General features: G+C 42.3%; 2 protein-coding genes across 8 annotated transcripts in view; one reads left to right on the top strand and one right to left on the bottom strand.

Annotated features, from left to right (window-relative positions):
* Positions 1 to 42: 42 nt before the first annotated feature.
* Positions 43 to 14,557, bottom strand: DIS3L (DIS3 like exosome 3'-5' exoribonuclease). Its single transcript, XM_079318194.1, has 17 exons — positions 14,259 to 14,557; positions 11,688 to 11,841; positions 10,810 to 10,938; positions 10,124 to 10,259; positions 9,211 to 9,387; positions 8,234 to 8,312; positions 7,177 to 7,356; positions 6,444 to 6,613; positions 5,951 to 6,112; positions 5,056 to 5,303; positions 4,154 to 4,246; positions 3,073 to 3,606; positions 2,185 to 2,339; positions 1,914 to 2,095; positions 1,487 to 1,632; positions 787 to 961; positions 43 to 714 (listed from the first exon to the last, which is right to left on the bottom strand). The coding sequence occupies exons 1-17, from the start codon at positions 14,401 to 14,403 to the stop codon at positions 403 to 405; spliced, it is 3,177 nt and encodes a 1,058-aa protein (XP_079174320.1). The 5' UTR covers positions 14,404 to 14,557; the 3' UTR covers positions 43 to 402.
* A 347-nt stretch (positions 14,558 to 14,904) lies between these two features.
* MEGF11 (multiple EGF like domains 11) overlaps positions 14,905 to 21,005 on the top strand; it is a 266,626-nt gene continuing 260,525 nt past the window's right edge. For 5 of the 7 annotated variants that reach the window (XR_013775891.1, XM_079318184.1, XM_079318189.1 and 2 more), the window contains exons 1-3: positions 14,905 to 15,241; positions 15,336 to 15,461; positions 19,877 to 19,992. The gene's annotated coding sequence lies outside the window, so the exon portion shown is untranslated. Of the gene's footprint in view, positions 15,260 to 15,335; positions 15,462 to 19,876; positions 19,993 to 21,005 lie in introns of all 7 variants that reach the window. The other 2 variants (XM_079318187.1, XM_079318186.1) reach the window with 2 other exon arrangements.

Consider the following 21,005-nt stretch of genomic DNA (forward strand, 5'->3'; position numbering starts at 1 on the left):
GAATCACCCTGAATTTCTACACACTGAATTAGGCCACTACCCTCAGGGCAACAGGTGTTACTTTATGAAGGAATTTGCTTTTTGTATGCTTGTAGGGAAAAAGGAAGTATTTAGGCTTTAAGAACTTCATTTATGGACAACATGAACAAAGTAATTTTGAATTATTTTTAAAAGAATTCACAGCACAGTACCTTTAGTCTGAAATACAAGCTTTATCAGTATAAAATATTTTCATAACTCATCCATACTCAATCAGATAAAAATAATTATTTTTTAAAATAGACATTTAGCTTCTTATTGAAAGGACTCTTGAATATTTAAATAAACTGCTTTTTACAAGATCCCCCAAGCACTTGTGCACAGTCACAGGAGTGGGACAGCCCCAGGCAGCTGGTGGCAGGTTCAAGTCCTGATGTCCTCTGTCACATCCAGCAGCGCCAGCTCCCGGATCTCCTCCAGCAGCTGGTACAGGCTGGGCCCCTTGGTCTGGCAGAACTCCCGGGACTCCTCATCCATCACTTCCACCCTGGCTCTCTCTTGGGCACGCTGGGCCTCCTCTGCAGACTGGCTGACTTCTTTCACCAAGTCAGACCTCACCACGTGGGAGCTCCTGTGGGCAGCCTCTGTGTCCGCAGTGTGGTGCGGCGCGTTCCTGATGATCTGCAGCTTGATGCTCTCGGCGTGGCAGCGTGAACTCTGCACCACGATTCTTACCTGCAAAGCAATTCTGTGTTTACATTTCTGATGGTGCTATGTCTTTTTGCTCCCCTCAGGTGAGATACTCACTGTGATGTGATCGAAAAGACTCAAGGTCACCGAGTCCCCAGTAGTTGTAGTGGAGGTGATTTTATGCTGTGAGCGATGGAGGGATCCAGGCTTCCACTGGCAGCTCCCAGCCTCTTGACAGGAGATGACCAAGCCCTCTTTGTTTTTCATGTAGGCTGCACCTTTGATTCCATACCTACAAAAGAGCAGAGAGACTCTGTTCTAACCATTTTCAGTCTCTTAGTTTCAAAACCCACAGTCTGGCTAGGATTGTAGAAAAGCAACAGGCAGGGGCAGGCCTGGCAGTCTGATAATCCTGCCTCAGCAACACTGATAAGTGTTGGCAAAGAAACCCAGACATGAAAACAGCATGGAGACAGTGACTGAAGTGTTTTGAGGGCAGTGAAGCAAAAGTGATATAGTCAGTGATCCATTATCTTTGTGCTGGGTGGGGTTTGGAATGGCTCAGTGATGGAGGAAGAGCAGCCTTACAGGTTTTTCTGGACAGACAGTGAGGAGTGAGTTCTCCATCAAAAAAAAAGCTCCTTGAAGAGCAGCAGCATGTTTGCCCTGGGTTTTCTCTGTATGGCAGCAGCCTTTCCTGGCTGGGGAGGCTCTGGGGAGCCAACCCTCTGAAATGCTGGAGATAGCAGATGTGAATTGAGCTGTGCCCTCCCAGCACTCCAGGTGCCATTCCCAGCCCGTGCCAGCCCGGGCTCACCGAGGCACGAAGACGAGCACGCCGTTGGTGCGGATGGAGTAGATGACGCCATCGGCCACGCAGCGCTCGTCGCTCTCGGCGCTCCTGTCTCGGAAGTACATGCACTGGAAGAGCTCTGTAGATTGCTTCTGAGCACGCTGGGCTGCCTGTGAGCACCCACACACACAGACAAAAATCTATGTAATATTCCAAGGAGTATTTCCAGCTTTGATTTCCACAGCTGCTTTTTACTACCTTATGAAAAATTACATCTAAAACAAAATCCTATGTGCAGTACAAGTGAAGTATGAAGACGCTTTTATTACTACCCTCAGAAGAAAACTGATATTAAAAAAAACCCCAAAGCACTACAAATAAAAAAGTCACAGTCAGGAGTGGTATCCCATTCCCCAGGGCACCATGGAGACTCCCACAGGGACACCCTTACCCGGTTCCTGTTATTGATGTGTCTGCACAGCTCCTCCAGATCCTTATTACTGATGATGTTATCATCCTTAACATCCCCCGTGGTTCCCCTCAGCGTCACTGCCATCAAGAGCCTGTGCACAACAATGTCAGCGTATCTCCTGATTGGAGAAGTGAAGTGAGTGTACTTCTCCAGGGCCAGCCCTGCCAACAGAAAGGAACAGACATGAGCAGTCAAAGCCATCACCTGCCTCCCCCAACAGCTCAGAAATGACAGAAAAGTGACCAGATACCATAATGATGGAATTGCTCCTCAGGACAAGATCCAGTAGAGAAGTACAGGGCGTTGGACATGGCGTGGGTGGCCATGGAGCGCAGCAGTTTGTTCACAATGGGATCCGAGGGGTCGTTTGCTCTGTCCAGAGACTCAGCCAAAGCCTTGTTGGACCTGGCAAAAAGGTGTTAATTCCAAAGAAAATTACACTGTCACTACTTATAATGGCTCACAGTTAACAACAGCATAAAACCCACACAGAAGTTAATAGTTATTCATACAAAAATGGCAAGCAGAGCAATATTGAAACTTTCAGTGCAGTTTAGTAACAGCTCTGGTCTAAGAAAATGTTTAGAAAAATCTCAGTTCTTAACATGCTGCAACCTGGATATCCAGGGACTGCAGCAAATTCCATCCTGTGCAGTACAAAAGAGTGAGCTGGTCCAAACCTGTGTGTCCAGCACAAATGGGACAAGGTGACACCCAGGTCAGAGGCTCTACTGATGCCCTTCTCCATGGCCTTCTCATGTTGTCTTGCCCAAGTAATTCTGAATTATTTTGAGTCGTTTAAAATGACTACATTGCACAGAACTCACCTCTCTTACAAAGGAAATACAGTGCAAACAGGGCCACTGCAGAGCTTGACTGCTGTACAGTGACTGAACAAATGTTTTGTCTAGGAATATCTAAAATTATTCAGCCACTGCCATTTGCAGTACAGCCAGCAGAACACAGGTAGCTTCTCCTGCTCAGAACATCATCAGAAAGATTTTGATAAAACTCCTTTTAGGCACTGATATGCAGTGTCTCTTAACACCGATACTCAGAGCTGGAACTGTTTAACAATAACATGGCCAAATAGTTAATTGCTTAACCCTAATTACAGAACTTTAGTAATAAAAGCTACCGTGTGTCTATGGAGAAGCCTTTAGCACTGGCACATTCCCGAAGCTCAGTGAAGAATTCCTGCCGTGGTGGAGGGTGCTGCCGCAGCAGAGCTTGGTGGGGAAAATCCTCGGAAATCCTTTTCGCCACCCAGTGGTTGGCCAGGATCATGCACTCCGCCACGGTCTCGTGCACTTCCAGCGGCTGCTTGGGGATGAGGTCATGGATATTCCGTCTGTCATCCAGCTGCACGCGGATCTCGATCCCTTCCAGCTCCAGCGCGCCGCACCTGTCCCGCTTAGCCCGCACGTGTCGCGCTATGTCGGTGAGCTTGGATATGGCCCAAACCAGCTCAGCCAGCTTCTTCTGTCTTGTTCCCTCATCCAGGCTTTGCAGCTCCACGATATCCCCCACCACACTGGTGTCCCCATCCAGCAGTGCCTGGGCTGTCTCGTACTCCAGCTTGTAGGCAGAGCGGATCAGGGTTCGGCTGTACTGAACCCTCAGCGTCTCGAATGATTCCTTCCCCAGCTCCCACAAGACGCTCACAGCATATCTTAAAGACAACACCACAGTTCTGGAATAGTCCTGGTAGGCTTCAACGCACATTTCAAGCATATTCTACTCTTAGAAATTTATAGAATTAATTCTGGTTGTGGAAGTATCTTTTTCTCCATGAAACCAGTGCTCAGCAACACCACTAAATAATGCACTTGCCTTTCAGTCTCATGCATGACAACTGAAATGAGGACTAGCTAGACAGCAGTATTTTCAATTAATCTGCTGAAGCAGAGTACCCCTAAGGTATAAGGTCTCCTTTATGTTATAGCAGAGCTACACTGTAATAGTTATTTTTACTCATTTTTATTTTATTAGTCAGATGCATCCACAAAGAACATCTCTGTACCCTGAATATCCTCATGCCAGCCTTGCACATCCTGACACCAGCAGCAAACTGAGTCTGTAAATTGATATAAACTGGTCTATAAAATTCATCCTGCCTGTGGTAGAACTGCAAGGTAATTTTTAATGCACACAATTCTTGAAATAATGCAAAATGGCTTGTAAAAGTCTCCCTGCCCAGAACAATTCCCAAGCCTCACCTGTCCACTCCGCTGAGGAGGGAGCACAGGTCAGTGCTGAGGACAGCGGGCAGCATGTCATAGCGCCGGTCTGCCAGGTAATAGGTGGTGGCCCTGCAACAAAACACAGTCACTGCTCTGCCCACCAGCTCTGCTGGGGCTGGGCTATAAAAGCATTGCCCCACAGAAATCTGATTTGGAAAGGTTATTCCCACAAAACACTCACAGCTGCAATACCAAAGTTGGATTATTTAAATAGCGATTCGTACAATACAGCCCCAATTTTGCCCTCCTTCATCTTTCAGCTGCCCTAAGGGCAGAACCAGGGCTGGTGTTGGGGGTTGAGTTTTCAAACCAGGACAGCTGGACAAAATTTGCTCATTGAAGAAGAGGTGACTTAATGTCTATCTCAAACAACTCTACTGCCTACACTTTATACTACTTTGAATCTACACAGAATACAGTTCATTAAGTGATTCAGCAGCTTAAGTTCAAAACAGCAGCAATAAAAGAAAAAAGAGAATGAAATATTTGCACATTAAAAGACAAGAATGAATATTAAAACATAAGTCTGACAAATACCTCTGGAAATAAATTCATGTAAGACCTAATTCCATTTTGTGGGTGTTCATCTCCCTCAGAATGCAAACAAGTGGTTTTTAAAAATACTTTAAGTTACAGATGTTAAATTAAACTGTGAACCAAAGAGGAGTGATTAGGGGGAAATAAACTTGTACAGTTCTCTGGAAAATGTGTCCAAATAAAAGCAGAATGTCATTAGTTATGTAACAGTTTAATTAGTTTTAAGAAGTCTTTAGTAAGACCTGAAAGGTAAAAGCATGTTTCTTACCTTCAGTTTCCTTAAGGTAGCATCACAAACTTCTGAGCTCTATATATTTTCTGATTTCCAGAAAATAACTTACCTTGCTCTGGCCTCAACATCAGTGTAGGAGTTTGCTGCCACAAAGTGAGTGACATCTGCAATGTGCACCCCCAGCTCGAGGTTCCCATTGGGCAGAGTCCTGACAGACAGAGCATCATCCACATCCTCACAGCCCTTGGGGTCAATGCTGAATATCAGGTGGGTATCTCTCAAGTCAAGGCGTTTTTTCTCCTCCTCTGGACTCACTTTCCATGGATTCTTTGGAGAACTCACTGGCATTTCACTCATCTATACAGAAATATTGTTGATGAACATAGATTTTACATATTTTCTACAAAAAGATGCCAACAAATTAGATTTAAACAGTTTTTCAAATTCTTTTTTTGTTTCATTTTCTAAATCCATTACATTTACTTTATGGAAAATGTCGAAAAAAATGAAAAGAATTCTATATGCATTTGTCAGCAATGTGGTGATACTGCAGCCCTAGCAAATACAACCACTACATACTGGTTTTTTAGTCTTCTTCTTTCAATTAATTGTAGGTATAATCAAAAAATGAAAGCTGATTCCTGTCCCAGTTGAAAACAAAGTATTTAGGACAATGATTTCAGCAGGATGAGGCTTTTAGGATCAGTAGCATGACCATATACCAAAGACAGAAAAATATTGGAAGTCTAACTCAGATTTGAATTAAGAGTTTGTAATCTTCTTCGCACAGCAAAAGGATTATCTTAAAAACACTCTTGAGTTGAAAATCCATAGTATTAATATAATATCTGATCTGGGATTCCAGAAAAATAAAGTAAAATAATAATAAATTTTCAGCTTTCAAAATGGGCTTTCAAAAACCCACTGGCAACAAAGATGTTGAGCTGTAAGAGGGTCCCTCTCTTTGAGAAACAAGACCCTGGAAATGAACAGCAAAGACAAACCTGGATTTCTGAGAAAGGGGCAGCACAAATGCTGTTCTCCACCAGAATAGCTGCGATTTCCCCCTCGAGATCTCCAATTCTCCCCAGCACTCTCACAAAGTGTCCGTTTGGGTACAGCGAAGTCGACTCCCAGGAATCGATGCGCACCACAACTCTGTACTCCTGCAGCAAGGAGCTCTGTTAGAACAGCCCTGTGCCCCTGAAAGTACCATTTATACCCCTAACACAACTTTCATGTAGCAGAAAAACCCAAAGCAAGTGGTATGTAGCTACTCAGGGCAGATGGACTATGGCTCAAATTCAGAACTCAAATCAGCTTTGTTACCTGATGTGGTTCTGACAGGAATTGAACACAATCCTTCAAGGTAGAAATTGAACCTCACAGACTTTAATAGTTTTACCCTGTTTTTGTCAAGGAAAAGATCATTCGAGCCTGTAACACACACACAGCTTTATAAGAACACAGAACAGAAAACCACTCCAGTTAAATTACCTGTAAAGCTTCAGCCTGCTGAGTGCTGATCCGGATTTTGGGAATTCGGTAATCCCAAGGTGTTACAAGGACTTTCTGAGCATTTCTGCCCTGGGACTGGGTCTCTTCTTTAGAGGGGAAAGTGACCACATAATCCCTCCAGTTCTTTTGGATGATTCCAACTACTTTACCTTTAAATAAGGAACATCTGCATTAAAGAGTTAAACAGAAGCAAGTAAAAGAATATGTGGGAGGTGTAGGAGATTGACTGCTTTGTAAAATTAAACTGATATGTCCCCAAATCTGTCACAACTGCCAACAACATATGGTGTGCAGACAATACAAGTGTGTCATAAACTACTGTTTAAAATCTGCACAGGCAGATTTTAATGAGCTTTTATTTATGTGGAGACCAATTCATTGTATAGATTTCAATTGATACAGGACATAAATTATTCAGAGATTCCCACTGCTGCTGAAATGTGGCCAATTCTAGTAACAGAGAATTTTTAATAGCACAGAGCAAAACAAAACATGATTTCCTTACAAAAAGAGAATTAACCTCTTCAAACTTTTAGCTTTGACCTCAACAAACTTTTAAGATGCAGCTACAGCTGCAGAGTAATAATATCAAACAAGACTCTAAGCTTCCATGGTACCCAGGCATGTCACAATGTGATACTTTTTCACCTAATCTTTTTTTTTTTTTTTTCATTATTTATCAGCGGGGAATTAAAAGGATGCTTCTCCTTACCTGTGGGCATAGGGTCACCTGTGGTGTCTGCAGGTGCTTTGTCCTCAGACTCATTTTCACAGAGGGCAACAGTCCTTCCCTTCCATTCATGCACAGGTAGCAACTCAACCACAACCACGTCCCCGTGGATTGCACGATTCCGAGCCTTGGCCCCATAAATAAGGATGTCACTTTGAAGTTCTGTATTTAAAATAAAGGGAAATAGAACTATAATCTGCTAAAAAAATTCAAATCCTTCCATGCTTGGCAGCATTCTGCTGAAATAACAGAAAATTACTTTTTCAATATGATTTTTTTCAAAAAAGAACTAATTAATATTGCAAGGAAATGAATGCCTTTTCCTCTTTTTTGTCTGTTGGTTTTTTTTTTTTTTTTTCCCCAAGGATCCATTAAGGAATTCTGTAAGTGAACTTTTGGATAAAAAGCAGCATAGGCTAGGATGAGTTCACTGTTCTTAGGCAGAAGCTATAAAAAAACAGAGTATATTTAAATTGTGAAAGCTACTGACACAGGATTCTTGGGAGGGTTCAGAATAAAATAAGCTTTCAAAAAATAATGACTATATTGAGCACTGGTTTGACTGCAGGGTCTGTCACAGAACATTTGAAAGTAGTTATTAGTGAGAGCTGGGCCAATGTATGTGTGCAAGGGCAATGGACTGTTCCCTCAAAGGTGCTGATCAGTCACTCATGCCAGAGAGACAATCCTGAATCACTTTGGATCAGCTTGATCCAAAAGGCAATTTTCCAATTATGTTCACAAAGACCAGCTTCCTAATCCTGCCAACATCTGTGCAAACTCTTATTGCAGCCAAAGAAGTGCTCACCTGAGGTTAGAGCAAAGCACAGGGACAATTTGCACCAGCACTTCAGAGAGAGGTGCAGGGAAACAGGACAAGAGGCCAGAATATGGCCAAAGGTGGTAAGAAAGAGGAAGAAGCTCTCCTCAAAAGTTCCACTTTCTGGTTAATATTGAGCCTCCTTTCTGGCCCATGAAAACCACACAGACACTGCAGTGTCTCAGCCTTTATCTTGTTTGAAAACTGAAAACTTCTCACCTGTGTTTTTGCTGCCACAGCCCTGAAGCCGAACAAAAGCTTCCAGCTGTGCTCGGTGCTTATTGACAATCAGTGCACCCTGGAAGAGAACAACAAACCAAGCAACAGAATGAAACAGTCACCTTAAAAATAGACAACTTGAAAGGATAACATTTTGGGGGTTACAATTATTTTCACATGAATTAGTTTTTATTGATCTATAGCTTATTTTGAACACAACTGTTCCTCTATAGGGGCAATGCAGGGTGTAGGACTTTAAGTACTCACTTCTGGAAAAGAATGGTAAATTCTTTGAAATGCTGAATTTATTTGTAAGATGGTAAATGACATTTTATTCCAACCACAGACAGTGTAAGATTACATTTGCTGCCTGCCTTAACACAGAATCTGGCATTATTCCAGCAAGAAAGAAAAACCTCAGTCTTTCTGTTCATATTTTATTCCTGCCTCACTGCTGGAATTGCCTAGAAAGGAACAAATTACTCCTTTTAATTCTTTAAATTATTTTTAAAACAAGGACACTTGTCTACGAACAATCTATATTAATGCCCTGAACAACCATAAACCTGTTTATTCATTAACTGGGAGATCTCTGTGCAAATGAAGTTAGAACTGCTGCCTTTGTGCAGCATTATTTATATTTAAGAACGAGGTCTCACTGCTTCAAATCACACCTGGTCTTTCAATTTAGAGGTACATCACATATCAACCTGAAGAAAAATCCATAGCAAATTTCAAATCCTCAATAGCCAATTTTTACTTTAACTTCTCCAAGACAGAAAAAAAAAAAAAAATCCACGTCACAACACAGTGTAGGGGAAATATTTTGAGAATCCTAAGAATCCTAATCCTTTCCATCCTCTTTATTTTTTGTTTTCTTTTCCTTGTCTCACCATAGCCATTTTTCTTTCTCTAATCACTCTAATTCAGGCAACTCAAGGGCATTGTTGTGTGTATGTTCTCTATATAACAAATACCTGCAAGTATCTTCCAGATTTGATCCCAGCCTCCAATATTTCCACAGGTAAGTGCTCAGGATATTCTTTTCCATGGTTCTCTTGGCTTTCACTCTCCCGTTCACGTCGAGCTTGGACTATGGAGTCAAAGAGCTCATGGGCAGCCTTTAGGTCAGGCCAGAAGTTATCCAAGTAATTCTGAATGCACAAATAGAAATCAACATAAAAGTATTCTGAGATCCCTGCTCTTTTAATAATGCATTCAGAAGGCCCATAATGGACAAGAGCTGTGTCACACTCAAATAACACAATGGTAATGATGAGTCTGCTCTAAACCCCACAGATGTGTCCCAGGTTCAGCCTAATCCACTACTAAAGACAACAAAGGTTAATCAGTTTGGTGCTATTTTTACTCTGCATCCTTCCACAGATAAACATAAACATCCCATCTCCAGATTCCACTGAGAAGCAGTGGTATCAGAGACACCAAAAAGAAGAATGAATTATTTTCTCAGACATCACTGTACCCTCAGCAGTCCAGGCAAAGTAACTGGCAGAACATTACTGATGGATATTTATGCTACAGCTGCTTATGGACTGCTTGCATCCAGATTCAGGCAGCTGCCTGAGGGAACTGATCACGGCTCATCAATGCCAAATTCTTTATAAACAAGCAAAAAGTCTCCTAAGAAAGATGACCTCTATCCTCAGAGCTGCTGTTTATCTTCCCAGCTCTCTGCTTTGCTCACTGCCATTGGTTTTTCTGATATTCCCATAAGTGACACATTTGCTTGCTATGATAAATGGAGACATGAGTTACCATCAGAGTTTTTGTGAATGTAAACTCTGACATGATTTGCAATATACTTTAATGTACTTGCTTCATCATTTTGATACAGCATAAAGGAAACCTTTTATTTTTCTGGCAAGTTACCTTGAAGGAAATCACAAACACTCCTTCTGTTTCATTTCCGTACTGCCTGATGGCATCTTCATCTTCTGTTACCATAACAACTGGCATCTGACCCAGGCAGTGGCTGTGATACCAGGCTGCTGCATTGTAAATATTCCTAGAAAAGCAAAGTTTGAAATAAGATTTCTGGCACAGCTCATTTGCTACTTGCAAGATTTTGCTGGCTTCGTATAAATGAGATTTTGATTTAACACTCAGACTTTCGAGAGATATACACCAAGCTACAGAAACATCTTACTGTAAAAATGTTCCTGTGCCATTCTTAAGCACCACAAGAAGAGAGAAGAACAGAATGTTTCGTCCCTAGTATATCCACCTGTGCCCTGGCTGCAACATTAAGTTCCTCTGAGTGAAAGCTTGTAAAAAGCAGGCTGGAGGTGCTAAAATTCTATGTTGTGACTTTAAGCTGACCTGGATTTTTCTTGAGCATTATTGCATTTAATTTAGTATATTCTGCCTATTTTTCTAAGAAAACAATGCTGATATTTTTACAATCATAAAGCACAATACAGACTTCCAGTGACTGCAAACTGTTGCAGAGCTAAGCAGAGCAAGGGCATGAACTCTCAGTGCCTGGTGCATGCTCACTTTCCTAAACACAAAGTCATGATGCTGTGCAGTGTGACATTGCAGAGGTTCAAACAAACCTGGTCTGCCACTTCTCCATAGATTCTCCCTTCTCCCTGGGCAGGTAGCAGTGCTGGTGGAATTCATTAGCAAACACAGTACAGTCATGACGGGGATCCTTAAACAGATTTCGTAACTTGTTGTACTGTCTGGAATGAAAAAAGATAAATATATTCTTGTGCTTTCTTTTGATAAACCTATTTTAACTCCATGTGAAAATACAGCTGAAAACTTCCAAGAAAATTACTGTTATGTATAGAGAAATGCACTCATTAAATTATACCTCTGATGATAAATCCTAATCCATCACCTGCAAGCAAACTTTAAAAAATTCCATTGTGAACACTCCTGATTTTAAACATACTTATTCTCCAATGAGCCCCACAAAACATCCTAAGTGTTCAGGAACTTGGGTTTTTTTTGTCACTTTCGGGGCAAGGGCTATTTCTTCAAAAGCATTTGTGCTTTAGAAATATGGGAAGTCCTGGAGAGCAAATTTTACTCTGAAATGCTATGGCAATGTCTAGGTTAATGTCTGGTGAGATAAGTACCATATAAAAAAATATTTATTGCTGCCCAAAGACAAATGCTCAGGCATCAATACAGCAAATTAAAACCTGTCCATAATTTAGCTGTGGGCACATGATAGATCATTACTGCAAAGTCTAATTAATTCCTGTCACCAGCCACTTGATTAGTTAATAATGCTACAGGTTTCATATTGTTCCTACCAAGTGAAAACTATGCCAGGCATTGATATCCCATGGATCCCAAAGGATCCCAGTCTCCCCTTCCACAAAACTACATTAAGACACTTGAAAGGCCTACAAACAAATTATACATTTTTATGAAGTATTTTTACTTCAATCTAAATAAAAAATAAGATCTTATGGGATACCTGCGTCCTTTCTGATGCTGCACAGCCTGACAAGCTGTTTGCATGAAAATAATTCCTTTCAGCTCTGGAAATTCCAGGATCTCCAGGTACTCCTGAACAACCTTGCAGTCGGGGACAACGTAGTGGGTCACATCATCTGATAACAATTTGCCATCTGGAAGATAATTCAGAGTTTCAAGGTTCAAACTTTCAGTTGCAATATTTGTTTCTTGAAAATATTTCCTAATGTAAGAAAATTAGAGTTGTGTCTCCTCAAATGGGTACATTTCTTTTTCTGATTAAGAAGATTACAGATATTATGGTTTAATTCTGTGGTACAGTCCATAAATTTGTGACAAAACCCTTTTGCATCCACTAATGCCAAAATGTAGTGCAAATTCTATCCACAGGAGTGAAGATCTCCTTTCATTATGAAAAGATTATAACTTAAAAGAGTGAAGGTTACAGTTCTTTCTTCTCTGCTTCCATATGAAAAAGGATCAGACATCTGGCACAGAAAATCTTTTCATGGAATTTCCAAAGCTGTAGAATTATGAGCAGTTCCTTTACCCTGCTCCCACAGCTCTCTCTGTTCAAATACATTTACAGCAAGATCTTTACATAAAAGAGCACAGGCAAGGTGCACATAGAGAAAACCACTGCTACTGCCAAGAAAATATGTTTTTAAACCTAACCTATTAACCATCAGTGTTAATTTTCTTTATAGAGACTCTGTCCCTTAGGAATATGCCATCAAAATATCACATACAACACATCACAGATGACATCTTAAAATGTACCTTAAAATTAAAGAGTTTAATTGCTTTTGGTATTTCAAAGATTACCCAAAAGCTTACAGGTGAGAGGGGATCTTCACTATATTTTCTCTTAGTACCTATTTATTCTTTATTATAAACACTGAACTGCTGAACTCACCATAGTGCAGGGAAATCATACAGAATACAGTATACAGATATTGACAAGTCAGGTTATTTTAATGTATTTCTTAGAAGCTGCCACAGGACAATCTTTGAGCTGTGACCACAAGAAGTGTGAATCCAGCCAGCACAACTGTGCACACAGTAACTTGGCCTCATCTCACACTGAAGGCATATAATGGATGATGGCAGCAGGCATACAAGAAAGCTAATATTTATTAATAATTCAGAAGAGCATTAGAAGTGAAATGTCACTGGAAGATTTATGAGCTGTGCTCCATATGAAGCTATCCTTGCCTAACCCATCCATCTAGAGCAGGATGACTCCCAGGCAGGCACAGCTCACCCTTACAAGCACCTGCTGATGTGATTTTTGCAGGCAGTCTCTCACAGGGCGTGAAATAGATTTGCTCAGCACACTGTGTAGAGTCAGGAAGGAAAACAAATATTTCCTCACATCTGGGTTACCTTGAGTAATCACATAGAGACATATTCTAACAATCACCTGTAGCACAATTTACATTTAAGTACAAAAGAGGGGGAGTTAGGCACAGCAGGAGAGGTTAGACTTTTTTTCTGACATGTGTCTTTAATTATTCTTGAGGAATTCATAACCAAATGAGGAGCAGTAACTACCACCAGTCCTGATCTCCTAGATAGCAGTAATGCACTGTAATAATCTAAGCAACACACCCTCTGCCCTTGACTGCAACCTAAATCAAAAGTGAAAACATCTATGCCAATCATAGTTCCAAAGAAAAAAAAAAAGTCACAATTCTCAACCTTTTCTTTCAGACAAGTAATTTGGTCGATTTAAACAGGATGGATATTATGTTTGTTATTTGCCAGTCAGTTTCCTGCATCAAATAAATTGTGCTATTGAACAAGAACAACAACAAACCCAACTGAAATATCAACCACAGCTCGGGTGATGATCTATGATGCACATAACAGCACCACAGTACATAAAAACAACAACAAATGCAGACATCAGAGCCTGGCAGCCTTCCCGTGTCTGAAATGCCCTGATATAACACAGGCAATTACATTTAATTACTGAACAGAAATAGCTGCTGATGCAGAATTACAACGGCTTCAAGATAATGGCTTGGCCCCATTGTAATACTTAACAGGTAAGTATAGAATTCAACTCATGCTATAAACCAGCACCCTGCAGAAATTAATGCAAGGTAAAGAATCTTTTAAAACAAGAGAAGTGTAAAAATGGAACAGTCCTTTAGCCTTTTATCACTGCCTGTAAACTGTCCACAGTTAAACCCTCTAACAATCGAGTCCTTCCGCTCTTAACGCCTCGTTGATTTCTAAAGGATCTTGCTTTACATGAAAACTATTGCTACAGCCCTGATTTGCCCAGCACGGTCCGGACACCCCAGGACCGGGATCATCCGCTGTACTCGGGGATCCCACCCGCTCGATCCCTCCAGCTCAGAGATCAACCCCAGCTCGGGATCAACCCCAGTTCAGGGACCACCCCAGCCCGGGGATCACCCTCGGCCGTCAGGGATCCCCCCAGCCCAGGGATCACTTTGCCCCCAGCTCTGCTCCCCGCCACCCGCCGCCCCAGCCCGACCCGCGGGCGATCCCGGCTGTGCTCACGCCCCGCTCCCCCGGACCCCTCACGGCGGAGCCTCACCGCGGGCGCAGGCGGCGCGGCACTGGGCGCTGCGGCACAGGGCGCTGCGGCACGGCACGTCGGGGCGCAGGTAATGCTCCCGCACCACCCGCACGGCGCGGCCCTGCTGCCCCCGCAGCTGCAGCACCTTCTCCGTGCGGAGCATCGGGGCGGCGAGGAGCGGCCGGGAATGGCGGGCACCGGCTGGGACCGGCGGCCCCGAGGCCGCGACTGCCGGGGCGCCTGCGCGGGGCGGGGCGCGGGGTCACGGTGCGGGAACGGCCCCAACAGAGGGGCGGGAAGAGAGCGGGCGGGGCGGGCTGAGGGAACCGGGTGGGAACGAGCTGAGGGGATCGGGGCGAGCTGAGGGAACCGGGCAGGAACGAGCTGAGGGGACCGGGGCGAGCTGAGGGAACCGGGTGGGAACGAGCTGAGGGGACCGGGGCGAGCTGAGGGAACCGGGCAGGAACGAGCTGAGGGACCGGGGCGAGCTGAGGGAACCGGACAGGGGCCGGCTGAGGGAACCGGGCGGGAACGAGCTGAGGGACCGGGGTGGGCTGAGGGAACCGGGCAGGAACGAGCTGAGGGACCGGGCGAGCTGAGGGAACCGGGGCGGGCTGAGGGAACCGGGCAGGAACGAGCTGAGGGACCGGGGCGGGCTGAGGGAACCGGGCAGGAATTGAGCTGAGGGGACGCGAACTGAGGGACAGCGGGAACGAGCTGAGGGAGCTGGAGCTGGAACTGGAGCTGAGGGACAGAGGGGACGAGCTGAGGGAACCGGCCGGCTGAGGGAAGCAGGGCAGCCCTGAGGGGGAGCCCGGCCAGTGGCTCCCTGAGTGAGCCCAGGCTGGTGTGGCTGGGCGAGCACAGAGGGCGGATTCCCTTAAAGTGGGGGATGCAGTTGTGTGAACCTCCATGGTCTTCCACGACATCTTCCAGGAGAAATTCCGAGTCCATTCTTCACCTCTGATTTTGTGTGATCACATGCCAGAGCACTCCGGGAGGTGGGGATCAGGGCAAGGGTGCGTGAGCAAAGTAAGCAAGCCCAATGACAACTAATTTTACAATAATTACCAATATTGTCCTTCACATTTACAGAGGGGAAGATAAAGACACTGGCAGGTGATGTCTAGTCCAAGATGAAACAGAAAAGCAGTGGAAGGTCAGGAGTCCGAAGCAATGTCTCTGGGTCTGAGTCACTGCTCTGTGTGTGTAATGCTGCAAGTATGGCATTTTGGGGATGATTGTTTTGACTCTTAGAAAAATATTCATAGTTTCTCAAGTAATAATGGCCTACACCATAACTTCACTTGAACATAAATATATGGTGAGAGCTGTGTAGTGTTTGTCCTTAGGAGGGAAAAATACACTGGGAAAGAGCCAAGGCAGTATGTCACTGTATGTTCCTGTTTATTCTACTTCTTATTTTTCACATATTTTATAAAATGTGTATCTCCAATGACTAATAGTTCTAAGTAACCAATTTGTGCCAGTAAATGGAAGCACCATCTGCAAGAAGCTGATTTGCAGAAGCCAAGTTCTCAAACATCTGAGGAGGAGGAGGTGTTATAACTTAGTGAGAGACGACCAAAGTGTAGTCTTGGGTTTGGGAGTCAGGATGAATTCAGATGTATTATGTAAGCAGGATATGAGAGGAAAAGGGAAATGGAGAGCAAAATGATGGAGCTCTTGTTCAGCAGGAACAAAGATGAAGTAACCCATGCTGATAGAAAGGGTAAGAAAAACACAACATTTGGGGAAAAAAAAAATAAATTTAATTGAGTTTGAAATGTAGCAGATGCTGATTGCTGACACAGTGAGGAACACAGACCAGTGCTTACTCAGTGACATTCAATGGCTGTAATAAAATGAAGGTTAATTAAATAAAAGTAGCTGAGATCACTGCCCTCATTTGTGCACTGTTTCACAAAGGAAAATGGAAGACCTTTGGGCCAAGTTCACGCCCTGCTGATACTGTGGAGTAGCTGCACGTGTATTTCTGACATCCTAGTCTGAACAGTTTTATCATTCTTGAGCTTCACCACTTCCTTCCTCTCTTGGAAGAAACCTCAATTGATTGCAAAAGGCCAAGCTGGAGTCACTAGAGCCAAAGAGAACTTTTGACGCTTTATCTGACAGCTGAGTTTGTCCCTGTGAGATCAGAGATCAGCTTTCATGTTCATCTGGTAATTGTCTTTACACAAGGCAATGAATTTGTGCAGGGACAGCCAAAACTAACAAGACAATGTGATGTTTAATTGTCTTAGGATAAAAATTGCCAAAATGTTGGGGTATCAATATTAGAAGATCTTGCCCAATGTTGAAGAACAAAGAAAGAGTGCAGTCTGCTTGCAGAACTATGGGACATGCATTGCTTCATAAAATAATATGTAAAGAAAAAAAAACATGGTAGAATACAAAGAGATCAGTACAAGTATTATTTTAATGGAGTATTCTCACTTTGTGCAATGCTCCTGTGAATAATACCAGTGAGTACTAGACAAGCTTTTATTTTACATGGTCAATAGAAGTCTTTAAAGTTCAATCCCATGTTTGTGTCTGCCTGGAATGGGAAATGGGAGCCTCTCAGGAGCTCTCCCTGCCTGTCAGGAGATGAAGGACAGAATTTCAATGTGTTACCTTTCAACAGAAGTGTTTAGGTGAAGAAATTTGAGATCACTGGAGAATACCAGCAATTGGCTCAAGTTTCCCAAGCCTGAAGCCTGACTCATCTGACAAATGCCACAAACAAGAGGCAGAAGATAAATCTCGGATCTACACAGTCATGGAAATAATAGAAATAGTATCTTTCCATTTGAAAAAGGCCTTTTTATCTTTTTTTTTCCCCTCCAAGTACTCTATCATTGAGGTAGAGGATGAAAGATTTGATTATCTTCTAGCATATTTTTGAAGTTAGTTCTCCCATTCTTAAAGCAATTGTGGAGCAGTTGGCAATTCAGCATCTTCTTCTAACTCATCCTAAACTGGATAAATGCTCTCTTCTCTTGGAGATTCTTTTTCCTGGATTGCTGGCTCAGGAGAAGCCAAGTATTGTAAAAATTGTACCCACATCTAGAAAGGTCTCAGGATTAATATGCCATTCCTTGCACTCATAAAAAAGAAAGATATCAGATGGTTTTAACAATGTCTGTTTTATGTAATCCACTGTGTCCACTGGCATTAATTATGTCACCCTTCTTTAATTATTTTTGTCAGATCTCATGTTAATTAGACTCTGGTATTTTGCTTAGGATTGCACTTTGACTGATGATTCTCTCATTTATCCTTTAAAATAATTTATACAGCGTTACAAAGAGAATGCTAATGTTCTTCTTATTTTAGCGAAAAGAAAATGATTTTGTATTCATGCATTTTTGGGCTTCTGAATATTCTCCGTGGATTTCAGTTCGTCAAACGCACCTTAGTCCTTTGGGTGTGCAGTGCCGGACACCCCCGCTGGGGGACGCTCTGTAATCGATTTTGGGTTGAAATCGGAACTTTCTCTTCCCTGCCCGTGTCTAATGGGCTAAAATTTCACCTTTCAGCTTCCCTGAACAAACTGCTTGGAGTTGTTTATGGCATAAAGAGACAATTTTCTCCACAAAATAAACTAGAAAGCGATGCTGCTCTATAATAAAATAATAATAAAAAAAAAGGCTTGCAGATCTCTTCAAGCATGTCAGGAATATGAAACTACACGATGTTTACAATTATTGGAAGCATAAAAGCAATTTATCACAATACCTGATATTTACTACAGCATGCATTTGATCTTCTTTCCCCCACCCTTTTCTTCCGTGGATGCAGTTCAAAAGTTTACAGCACAGGAATGCAAAGCTGTGTGCTATTTTGTTTCACTTATTTTCTGTACCTTCACTTAGTTTATCCAAGGGTTTCCCACTGTATTTACTGATGATAGATCCTAAATATTATTTGAAGGGGAAAAAAAGCCTTTAGGCTGAGATAATTAGAATGTTTCTCTATCTGATCGGGGAGCTTTAGGTTGTTTGCAGCTGATAATAACTTGGTGTAGTCCAGAATTTCTGCTTTCATAAAATATGCTTATATATTTTATGCTAAAATTTGTGAAAGCAATTTGGATCAAAGGAGGAGGGCACCATATCAATCTTTTTGCCATCAAAATGCATTTGATTTGGTGGGAGCCCTTGCACTGAAGTGATGCTCAGGGCTCTCTTGGCCTCCAGAGCAGCTCCTGCAGGGTTCAGAGGATAATGGTGGTCAGAGATGGAAAGACCCAACAGGTCAGATTTTCCACCCACTTCCAAATTGGGAGTGCTCCCTGTGGTGCATCTCACTCAAGTCTGGGGTCAGTGCTGCACAATATCATGCTCTAAGGTTTATTTATTTATATACCCCAGGAAATAGAAAATACAATAGCAAGGGTGACTTCTTACCCCCCTGCTTTCAGAATAACAAGAAGTTTCTAGGTGAAGCTGATTAATTCCCTCTTAGGCTCCTATCATCAGAAATTAAATGGGGTTGACTCATGGGGAACTCAGCAGTTGTGATTTGCTCTACAAATGAGATATAAGAGGTTTTTCTTGAGAGCTCAATGATGTATAAAAGGAAACTAAAGGAAAATGTATCACACTGCATTTCTGGGCTGCAGCTGTGCATCTTAGGGGCCTTAAATTCTTCTTACTAAAAGCCCTTGAGCAAAGATTTTATGCCCATAACTGCTCTATCCTCTGGCAAATCATATTGCCTGGCAGGGCTGGGTAAATAACAGGTTACTCTTATAAAAAAAAAAATTACTGAGGAAAGAATACAATATTTCCAGATACATTCTTTTTTCATAATTATTGTCAAGAACTAAATCTCAGCCAGCAAGTAATTCAGGAATACCTAATTGTACATGATAATACTTTTACCTGTGCTGCCCAGTTCTGTATATAGTGATATTATTTGGGTTTCCTTGATGTCTCTGTGTGATAACTGATGAACAGTGAATATTTTTAATTGAATGTAAAAATCATAAAATGACATATGTACTGCTAACCACTTATTGTGCAACTGGAGGTTTTCATTTGGCAAATGTTCAAGCTTAAAATGTGTTTTTCGTGATTATTCCCCTTATTAAAGCTCATTTGCTATTCATGGAAAGTGAGCACAAAAGAGATGTGAACAGTCAAATAATCACATTTAAAAATTCAAATGAATATCCAAGGGAAATTGATTTCAATGTTTGCCCAATTCTACTGGGACACTCAGCTGCTGAACGTCTCCTTAATGGGTGCCTTTGTCATTGTCCTCAAGGCTTCCATCACAAATGCTGGATGGTTCCTTACGACTTCATATCGCAGTCATTATGCAAAATTCCTTCTTGATATGGTTAAAGTGGTTCATCAGGGAGAGGCAAGGTGAGAGTGTGTTCACCATGTGCCTGCTGCTTTTGCAAATGAGGTAAAAACTAATTTGTTGTGATACTGACTACTGAGTCTAGCGTGGAATCATAGAAACTCAGGTCTTTGGCTCTTGCTGAGAGCTGAGACATCCAATGGCCTTGCTCATCCAGGCCTCAGGGACTCCAGTTATCCTTCTGTGTCCTAGTGATGGGAAGGGTCTGATCATCAACTGTGGGAACAAAACCCAGTAACTGATGTTTATTTTCTACTTAGGTTGAGCTCCTGCAAGCTACATTACACCTTTATTCTTCACCTGCTTCCCTGGCAGCAGGATCTGCATGTAAAGTTCCTTCCTGTCCTCTGCTTTTTACCTACAAGGTCTAATGGAAGTAAGTCAGGTGGTCAAGAACTGTCCTCTAGGTCCCAAACACTTGATAGGATCATCAAAGTGCTTCTTGTTCCTACCTCATTAAATGATAGAGTTCCTTTTTATGCTGAAAATACAAAGTGATGTGGGCAACCACACAGTTTCAAGGGATAGATGACTGAAAAAAAAAAGTTGCATCATCCAGCCTGAGACTTTGGAGGTGCATTTACTCATGCAAGCTGAGGTCAAAGGCTGATGCTTTTCAGAAAGATCTTGCTTCTTAGCCAAATTTTTAACTGCTTCAATTAAAGAAGATCAGATTCTTTGCCTGGGGTCACTGGGCAACTCAGTGGCTCAGCCAGGGTTTGAGCCAAAGATCCATTCTCTTGGTTCATCACCCTTGAATGTAAATAGGAGATTTAATTCTGCTGTATGAAGATATTAGGCAGGTTTTGCATGTTTTATAATTTTCTGAAAGAGACAGACCTGCCATTATAATGAGGAAATAGTCTAATGGGTAATAAAATTTAAGAATAACAAGACACAAAAAATATTTCCAGAGGAAGAAATTAAACTTTGAACTAGTAATTTGTGGCAGCTGATAAGATGTGGAATTTTCTGGGAATGTGAAGGACATTAGAATGCCAATCAAATACCAAAATGCTCATTTAACTTGGTGAGAGACTGCCTGATTTTTTTAACATTGATGCTTATTTTAGGTATTTTTCTACACTTTCCATAGTTGCATGCTGCAGAATGCAGTGTGTGGAGGGAGTGCACAGCACCAGTGTGAGCAGGTGTCCCCCATGTTGGATGAGCTGGTGCAGGTAAGGGAAAGGTTTTCTGCTGGTGCCACAGGAAGCAGCCCAAAAAAAAAAAAAAAAGCAGCCCAAGCTGTGGGACAGAACTGTTCTGGAGTTACAGTCAGGTGCCAGGAATGCTCTTATGGCAGCCCATACCTTCAATAGCATGGAAGAAGAGGAGGGGAAATCTCAGATTATTTCTGTCCAATATTTTTGCTTAAAATTGAGTAAA

Source organism: Erithacus rubecula, assembly GCF_903797595.1.
Source record: "Erithacus rubecula genome assembly, chromosome: 14".
Lineage (NCBI taxonomy): Eukaryota > Metazoa > Chordata > Aves > Passeriformes > Muscicapidae > Erithacus > Erithacus rubecula.